Below are 9,681 nucleotides of genomic sequence, written 5' to 3'. Positions count from 1 at the left end.
ATGTTCAAATCTTGCCAAAGACAAAAAGATAAACTATATTTAGTGACCCATGTGTAAGAATGATGAGTCACCGGACATTAGTTATATGCAGTGTGCGCTCTTGATACCAAAATGATACATGAGATCAGAGGGCCACCCATTTACTCTTTTAAAATAGATTAAGTTGACATACCTACCATAATTTTTGATACACTCCCCGTCCATTTTATATGTAAAACTAGCTAATTAACCCGGGTTCAATCCGGACTGTTTAATTAAAAATCTAAAACCAAAAAATATATATGTAATTTGTGTAATTGAAACATTGTAACTGAGATAATGAATTAATTAATACAACTTTTATGTAAATCCAGGTTAAAAATATAAATCATCATAGTTTGATAAACTAAGCATCTGACCAAGTTAATGCGGACCAAAACCATATTACAATTACTACACTTGAGGTACAAAAAGGATGTTGTGGCTAGAAAGCATCAATTTACATCAAATGACCCATCCATTGAGGGAAGGCAATCACAATAGTAGGAGAATGAAAGGCAAAAGTCTTGAGTAACGAAACCATTTAACGTTGCAGCGACCATCATCGAGCACAATCACGAGCCTTGAACTTAGTCTTGGATCTTTCTCTTAATGACAGAAACGACACCAAAGACGGCAGCCACCATCACTGAATCAAACTTTCACTAATGTTTCTGAACACAACCAACCATCGAACTGGGTTTAATCAAATTACTCTAAAATACAAACTACTTTTTAGTGAAATTATTTAAAACAAATCCAAAGAGATGCATCCAAAATTTACCTACTCTATTGTTGCGGGAATGAAGATGAAGATGAGCTGTATCTGTACTTGAAGACCTAATACTTAAAAAACTCGGCTGTAAGCTTTAAACTCCTAAGCAAAAAAGAAGAAACAAATAAATTAAAATAAGAAATATGGAAGAATATTATATATCTTAATTATGAATAAAAAGTAAAAGACTCCTGTGCAGATACATATCAGATTGATAACTTACCATTTTATGTAATAAATATACCGTTGAAAGGAAAATGATATCATAATGCATACTCAAAAAGTAAGTCACTCTAAAAGGGAGTTCTAAAACACAAATGGTAGTCAATCATAATTAGAACATAACATGGTGGCTAAAATTTTTGATAATCAAAATACATAATCGTTAAAACTTTCTAAGAAGAAGAAAATATGTGATCGTCACATAATAGTAAGCATGACCACAACTAACAACATCCAACATGTATTATAAAGTGCCTCATAAATCAAAAGGGTGTTAGGTTCAAGTCCCATGTAACTAAGACACATGGATATGGTGTGGGGTTTTTGTATTAATAATAACCATAAACTTGAGAATAATGATAATCTTTTGCCCCGCAAAGGCAATAGAGTAAACTTTTAAATATTCACTCCTAGCAAATGCCATCTCACAAGTTCAAAAGCAAAAACTCGCATATATAACTGATAGTAATATAATATAATAACTTACCAATTTGAATAACTTTCTTGCACCTTATTCCTCCACATAAAAATGTCATTTAAATCGGCACATGATAATATGGCAACACTCACAAGAATTTCCTCTTTCTGCTAAATATCCCGAGGCAAAATGGATGCCTGCAATAAATAAAACCACAATCAAGATCATACAGTCATAGCAAGCACGGGAGATATAGGTAACTCAATTGACTTATACTATTGTCCCTATATACTAAAAACTAACTTATATTTTACAACTATTAATGCATAAGTTACAACTTAGCTTATGAAATTCCATTTGACTTGCATTTACAATTAAAAATTCATATGGTACAACTAAAATTCCAGATATTTTCATTTTTTTTCTAACTTCGATTTGTTCCTTGCATGAAAATTTCAGACCATTGGTTACTACAATTGCATTAATTTTTTACACCTTTTTCCATCATCCAAATATTGTACTACATGTATAAACATGTACGAGTATACGAATTTATTGTGCTAAAAGTATCCTCATCTTACACGAAAAATGTAACGCCAAATACAATACGTCAAAACCTATTAATAACAAGCTGATGTCCCGGGATGTCCCGGCGCAACGCGCGGGTTATATTTCTAGTATCTTTCTAATAATCAATCTATAATAAAAAAATATAAAAAGAAGTTAAAAGCAAGAGTATATACCATTGACATCTCTTATAAGTATCAATATCCACTATTATACTCAGAGGTAGACCAAATAATTCATCAAAAGTAAAGGCAGTGCTAATAGATGTAGTTATATATATTTAAACGCAATTTTGAAACACAAAGTAACACATCAGACACTAAAGGGAGATGAACCTCATATTGATGGTCTTGGAATATACACTCTAAAATGGTTGTCTTCATTTCAACGGTTGAAGTACACCTGCACTAACAACAGATATATTAGAGCATTTAGCTTAGGGAAAATGTACTCACTATTGGAAACCATGGGAAAATGAAACTAACGTGAACTTGAAACCACACGTATAACATCATTTAGCTAAGGGTATGCATGATAATTTTTTAGTGAAGACTTGTAACCAAAATTAACTACATAATAGATATTTGGATATTAAATATACATGAAATTAGTATTTATAAACAATTACAATGGTTGTTAATATATACCTAGAACAATCACAAGCATGGATTAGATATTAAATATACATGAAAATACACCAAGAATCACTATGCACCGAAAATGACCTGGTAACATTTTCCATTATGGCATTTCATCAAATGCCTTATATGCAATTTAAGATGCACCAAAACTGAATCTCTATATACAAAAAAGATAAAGCGAAATTAATAAATATATACAAAGATAGAAGAAGAACGTAATTGAAGAAGTGTGTATGTATGCGTATACACTATATATGAAAATCAACATTAGAAAAAAAAACAGATAAAAAAGAACTGAAAATAGCCTAGATGCAAGAAAAATTGTACCTACTTTTTTGGTATAGAAGATTGAATGGTGAATAAAATCATGGATGATCGGCCAAAAAAAATGAAAATAGGGTTATATATCTTGTAACAATTAGCTGTGTGACCTGCGTCATTAATGAAAGAGAAGAGATGGTAAATCGGCTGGCAGAGTAGAGGATTCATGGTTGAAACACGATTTGGGAAATTTTGTAGGGGAAAGGGAAACGTGACATCATGTTTTTAGGCTGGTGCTTAAGCTCTTGAGTTTTGTTTTATAAGGAAAGGAAAAGATTGTAAAAGATTTTAAAAATATTTGGGTTCTTGAATTTTATTTGAGAGAAGAAGAGAAAAGAAGGGAAAAGATTTGGAAAGAGAATTCTATAGAATTTGTTAAAGATATTTTCCTCCCACTTTTGGGATCATTTGGAAGGAAGGAAACTCCACTCCTTCTCTTCCATTCATCCCTCTTCTCTTCTTTCCTCTTCATTTACATATAAACTCGAGAACACAGGCTTATAGATTGTCCCCTTATGCGTCTTCATCTCCAAAGACGCTCCAAACCTATTGACACCTATAGTCCTTGTGTTTGCGCCTTCAGCAAAATTCTTCCACAAGAAGATGATGGACGCTCTATAGGTGGGTCCAGCAACAATTCTTTATCTTTTTTTTTTTTTTGTTTTACATATGTGTGGGATATATATAGGTGTATTTGTGTGTGTGAGATAAATTATAATTAATTGATAGATGTAATGAAGAAGTTCTGAAAAAGTTATCCTTATAGACATTGAGTGTCATGAGAAGAGTCCTGGGTTTTATGATGCTGATATGGCAATGAAGAAGTTCCAAGAAGCTTCCTCCTATAAACACAGGCCTTAGAAAACAGGCTCAAGAAAGGGCCCTATGCTGGCCACGTCGGGTGTTTTTTAAAAAATCTTCTAGAAACAAGGCTTCTTTATTAATAAAAGAGATTTTATTGTTCGAGTTTTTTTTTTTTAAATTTTCAATGTAAATGATTTCGTTTGTGTTATATTATATCAATTAAAAATATATTTAAAACTTAATTCATTCATATATTTTGTATCAAATGTAACATATCCCAAACAAAACTATTTACGGTTCAAATTGGAAAAAAAAACTAAAATTTTTGAAATAAAACAATTAATATGAGACAAATGGAGTAGTCAAAAATATTATGCATTACTGGTTAGTATATATTATTATACTATCCATAATATAATATACAATTAAGAGAATTTGCCATTCATGATCGAAGAAATTTGGACCTATAGAAATATACTAATAATTTTCCATGATTTTTAACAACAATTAAATATAATCTATACTGCTTTATAAAACAAAATCCCTCTCCTTTATTTTAAGAACCTGAAATTATACATTTACCGTCCACTTTAATACATCTTTATTTCTATTTTGTATACTATAACTAAAACACCCTTAAACAAATTCAACATTTATCTCTCCCTCATGTAAAAACACATAACAAAAACCCTAACTCAAAATTCATCCCCCTCTTCCCCCATTTATATCCCACGTAAAAATTTATCACATCTCTGACCGCAATTAAATTACTTTTACATTAACAACCACACCATCACCATTGCCGTTACCTCCGCCGCATTGCGCGGGCACAATTCTAGTGACAATTAAAGTTTAAATTGAAAATCTTTTTCAATTTACACCTTTAAATAAAAAAACATCAAGACACACGATTAAATTAAAATATATTCATTATAGTTTTGGAAACAAATAGATAGCTTTACCCATTTATTTAATTAATGTCCTTATTTTTCTTATTTTTTAAAAGTTAGTTTTGATTCGAACGTGTTAGAGGTAAATTTAACCAGCGATTTGTTGGACCCCTAACTCACTTTTCATGGAAAATACCTTGAGATGAAAAATCCAATACTCGAACCCAAGACATTGGAAAAAACTCACATCCGAGACCCACATATATAACATTTATCTAACTAATGTTATTATATAGTTTTTTTCGAGCGACAAATATTATGTTAAGCTAGCAAGAAGCTACATAAAAAGTTAAGTATACAAAAGAGTTCAAAAGGAACAATTATACCATTTTAGCCATGTTAAATATGTGTATGAAGAACGACAACAAATCCATAAAGAAGCTAATTGATCTTGGTTAGAAGAAATTGGGTATAGTTCTAAGATAACAAGTTTGTAATCAAAACAAATATTACCTATTTATAGAAAGTTTCAATCATGGACCAAAAGAAAAAAGGTAATTGCAGGATTCGTATATATAGTTTACCCATTTTCGTGGTTTACATTCTTGTTTGAAAATTTTAAACTAATACATCCAAACTAGTCATATTTTTTGCACATTACGTCTCTTTGGCTAATGGCGTTAATATATATCCGTTAAGGCATGACACGTGCCCCACATGTGAGGGCAGTTTCATAATCTCCCCACCCGAGCAGGGATGTAAACCATAAAAATGAGTAAACCACAGGAACGAATCATGCAATTAACTTTATATGAATTTTTTTCAAATTTTAGTAATTATTTAATATTTAAATATTTTAATCATTTTTTCATACAAAAAATTATTAATTATGAAAAGTAAACTGACTCAAAAACGATTAACGTTTTAATTCGAGTAAAGTTTATTCAAAACATATATCATGTATATATTGTTTCAATATGTTCAGGATTTTATGATAAATTATAGAATTTTGATTAATTTAATAAACTTATAACATATAAACAATTATATAATAACATGTTTAAAAATATTCAATATCTTCATGCAATGATGAAAAAAATATTATTTTTATTGAAAAATATAAAAAGATAATTCAAACAAAATATAATCAATGAATAATGTACAGAAAAATTTAAAACACAATCAAAATATATAAGAATAAACTTTTCCGAATTAAAACGATAATCGTTTTTGAGCCAGTTTACTTTTCATAATTTATAATTTTTTTGTACGAAAAAAATGATTATAATATTTAGATATTAGATAATTACTAAAATTGGAAAAAATTTATATAGAATCAATTGCAGGATTCGTCATTGTAATTTACCCATTTTTTTGGTTTACATCCCTGCTCGGGTGGGGAGGTTACGAAACTGCCCTCACATGTGGGGCACGTGCCACGCCTTATCGGATATATATTAATGTCATTAGCCACAGGGACGTAAAGTGCAAAAAGTTTTTACTAGTTTGGATATATTAGCTTAAAATTTTCAAACAGAAATGTAAAACACAAAAATGGGTAAATCACAGGAATAATCCTGCAATTAACTTAAAAAAAAAAAAAAAACCAAAAGCAAAGGGTCGTTTCCCGTATCCCACCCGTAAACATGACCCATTTCAACCTAAACACCCGAGCTGATACCCAACACATAAAAAACGAACATACGTCACCCTTAAGAAGAAACTCTAGCAACATTTTTATTTTTACTTTAAGGTAATAGATCATATCTATATCTATATCTATACTTATACTCCTATATAAAGCAAACTACCATTTTCCCTTTTAAGTAATTAAAATTTTAAAATGATCATATTACCCATCTTCTTTATTCAATAATTTAAACATCTTCACATGTTTACTTATAATACCCTTAATGTAATAAATTACAACATTGATTCTCCGACCCTTTTACATCAATTAATTTACATTCACCATCACGCCACAACCACCATGACCGCCGTACAATCCCGCCAATACTGTCGTCGTTGCCACACCTTCGTCGCAACCACCATCACCGCCGCATCACGCGGACACCCTCTAGTCTTTATATATACATTTTGTTTTAGATCTTCATCATTTAATTAACTAAAAAAGAAATTTAACATTCTGTTTCAACTTTGTTTTCTTCCATAAAATCTTTTAATATACTAAGGCTACATGGAGTAAGGGGTTCCAATAACTCTATTTTGACTTTTTTTTTTTTTTATGTCATGTGGAGTTCTTTTGATTTTGGGGGGTTCCCCTTAGAATGAGGGGTTCCTCCTAACTCGTTTAATTTATATTTTATCATATAGTTAATCGGACTATAAAAAGTTAACCAATTTTCATCATAACAATTAGGGGTGTAATCGAGCCGAGTCGAGCCGACACAGTACCAAGCTCGAGCTCGACTCGATTTTAAAACTCGAAGCTCGAAACTCGACTCGAGCTCGACCGAGCCTTTATTTTCAAGCTCAAGCTCGAGCTCGCCTTACGTGTTGACACTTTCGAGCTCGAATCGGCTCGACTCGACTCGTTTAAGAATTAAACTAAGTTTCAAATCAAATTAGTTCTATAAGCTTGATAATTTGAAGCTCGACTCGATTAAACTCGGCTCGGTAAAATAGTAATTATGTAAAATATATAATATTCAAGGGTAAAATGTAAATAAGCATAAGCTCGATTAAGCTCCTGAACTTTTCGAGTAGGCTATATTGAGGCTTGAGCTCGACTCGAAATTCTACTCGAGTAGCTCGAGCTTGACACGGCTCGACTAAGACTGAGTCGATTTCGAGTAATTTGCGAGTCGATTTCGGGTAGCTCGCGAACTGAATCGTCTCGTTTACACCTCTAATAACAATCTACTAACTTGTTATCGAAATTTTGTTTCTCTGAAAATCAAAACCTTTTCTTGCGCTCATGTACGTATTGTGTGGGTAAATCTTGCAGTTAATCTATTACCTGCATACATCGGATCAATTAATGAGGGTCTTTCTATTCACAATATAAAGTGGTAATAACTTGTCTATATGATCACTCTCCATTTCCACCTACTACTGCAATCTAACTATCTATATATATAGAAGCTTGAGTCCTTTTGCCAAAAACACACAAACACTTGTCAAAATTCAAGTCACATCTAAAATGAAGCCTGCTACTTTGTTTCTTGCTCTCAACCTCATCCTCCTTTTCACCAAACATTCACTATCATTGATGGACGATATCCTTGTGTATGATAGCGAAGGAAATCAACTCCAAAAAAATGCCTCCTATTTCATAAGCCCTCCAATACGTGGGCCTCTTGGCGTTCCAGTAATGCTAGCCATTCCTCATGGTGTAAACGGAACGTGTAATGAAGCAGATGTTGTTCAATACCGATTTGTACTTGGTCCTTCCACCCCTTTTACCTTCACACCTGTCGCTCATAGCGAGGATGTTGTCAAATTAGGCTATCCGCTCGCAATTCAATCCACAGACAACCCATGTAGAGGGAGTTCAATATGGAAGGTGTCCAGTCGTACAGGTGTGGTATCCGGTGACATTATCACCACTGGTGGGGTGAAGAATAAACCAAGTAGTTGCCTTAGAATTACAAAACCTCAGAATCCTATGTTTCTAGACACCTATATGTTTGAATATTGTCCCAATTTATGTGGTGCGGGTCCCAAAATTTGCTTACCAATTGGTAACTATATGGGACATCTTTCTCCTAGGGGCAAACCGTTTGAATTTGTTTTAAACAAGGTTTCCGAGTCAGTTGCCACGGTTTAATTAGTTAGTTTCTTGTAAGAATGAATGTAAAATAAAATAATGAATGGAATAAAATTTTGTGTTTAATTAGTGAAAGTTTACGATCGACGTGAATTGTTAATTGTGTAAATGGATAAAGAGTAAATAAGGTTTTTCCTGACAATACAAGGCCTAATTAGTTACCGGGATATAATTCCGTTCCGTGACTATTACCAAACCATTCTCTTGCCATTATTTCTAGTAGTTGCGTGATATTCCAACAATCCAACGTGACTTCTTTTATAGGGTCTGCAATATGATGTTATATATATATATACATACTAGTGCCTAGACCCGTGCGATACACGGACAACCTAAAATTTTGACGTAAATTGTATAGATCTTTGAGTACGTAACGTCTAAACATATATGTATAGATATCATAAAGCAATATGTCACAATTTATTGGAGTTGAAATTAATTCATGTACCCATGGCAAAATAGTAACAGTAATAACATTCACATGCTCGTATTATTAGATTGAAAAGAAAGTGTAAAGACAATAATGATGATTGTAATCAGAACCAAACTTCATGTGCACATCTTATTTAAAGCAAATACAAACTATTGGAAATAGAAAAAAACAAAAACAATGTCAAATTACTGTCTCGGTGTGGAACGGGGTGAATGTACCACATATATATCTATTGGTTCCTCTTTTTTTGTAACATTGTATAATGGTTTCAAATGCTGATCTTTAAAAACGGAAGCAATTGAACCTCGATCCCTAAGTAACTTGGACATTTGCATTTAAACCAAACTTAATGTTTATAACTTTGGAAATTTTGATAATACCATGCTCGCAATTCATTGATCATGAATTCGTTTGTTTTCACATCAGAAATCATCACTGTGCCACCACCAACATATTGATAGCCTTGATGTAACTTAATCATTTTGCCGCCATAATGCAAGCATATTCTAACAATTGTTGGAGGACTTCGAATAAATCTGTAAAATTTGATACTTGTCAGTGGTTAAAATTCATTTTGACTAATATTGATAATCACTATGAAAGGGTACAAAACAATATAAATAAGACTATTACAATAGGTTATTATGGATACCTCTTAGTGGTATGGCGCGACTTCATCACATATATATGTATTGCTACTTCACTTTTTGATATTCTATATAACCAATTCAAGTCTATGTCTTCAAAAAGTTTTTGAATCGAATTCTTATCCCCAAGTGATTTTCCTGGTTGTTTGTGTCTA

At 32.0% G+C, this 9,681-nt stretch overlaps 1 protein-coding gene and 1 long non-coding RNA gene across 6 annotated transcripts; one reads left to right on the top strand and one right to left on the bottom strand.

Moving 5' to 3' along the window:
• Positions 1–311: 311 nt before the first annotated feature.
• Positions 312–3,173, bottom strand: LOC122584770. 5 transcript variants are annotated; one of them, XR_006321591.1, is made up of 6 exons: positions 2,973–3,173; positions 2,726–2,798; positions 2,336–2,402; positions 1,503–1,630; positions 803–895; positions 312–692 (listed from the first exon to the last, which is right to left on the bottom strand). It is a non-coding gene; the product is annotated as an uncharacterized LOC122584770 (long non-coding RNA). The 5 variants fall into 5 exon arrangements; XR_006321590.1 differs by lacking the exon at positions 2,726–2,798 and having other exon boundaries at positions 407–692; positions 2,973–3,168; XR_006321592.1 differs by lacking the exon at positions 2,726–2,798 and having other exon boundaries at positions 407–692; positions 2,969–2,986.
• Positions 3,174–7,819: 4,646 nt separating this feature from the next.
• Positions 7,820–8,446, top strand: LOC122587406 (miraculin-like). Its single transcript, XM_043759569.1, has one exon. It carries the CDS (start codon positions 7,820–7,822, stop codon positions 8,444–8,446), a length of 627 nt encoding a protein of 208 aa, XP_043615504.1.
• Positions 8,447–9,681: the final 1,235 nt, after the last annotated feature.

The sequence above is a fragment of the Erigeron canadensis genome, chromosome 1 (assembly GCF_010389155.1).
Source record: "Erigeron canadensis isolate Cc75 chromosome 1, C_canadensis_v1, whole genome shotgun sequence".
Lineage (NCBI taxonomy): Eukaryota > Viridiplantae > Streptophyta > Magnoliopsida > Asterales > Asteraceae > Erigeron > Erigeron canadensis.
This window is presented reverse-complemented; position numbering and strand designations above follow the sequence as displayed.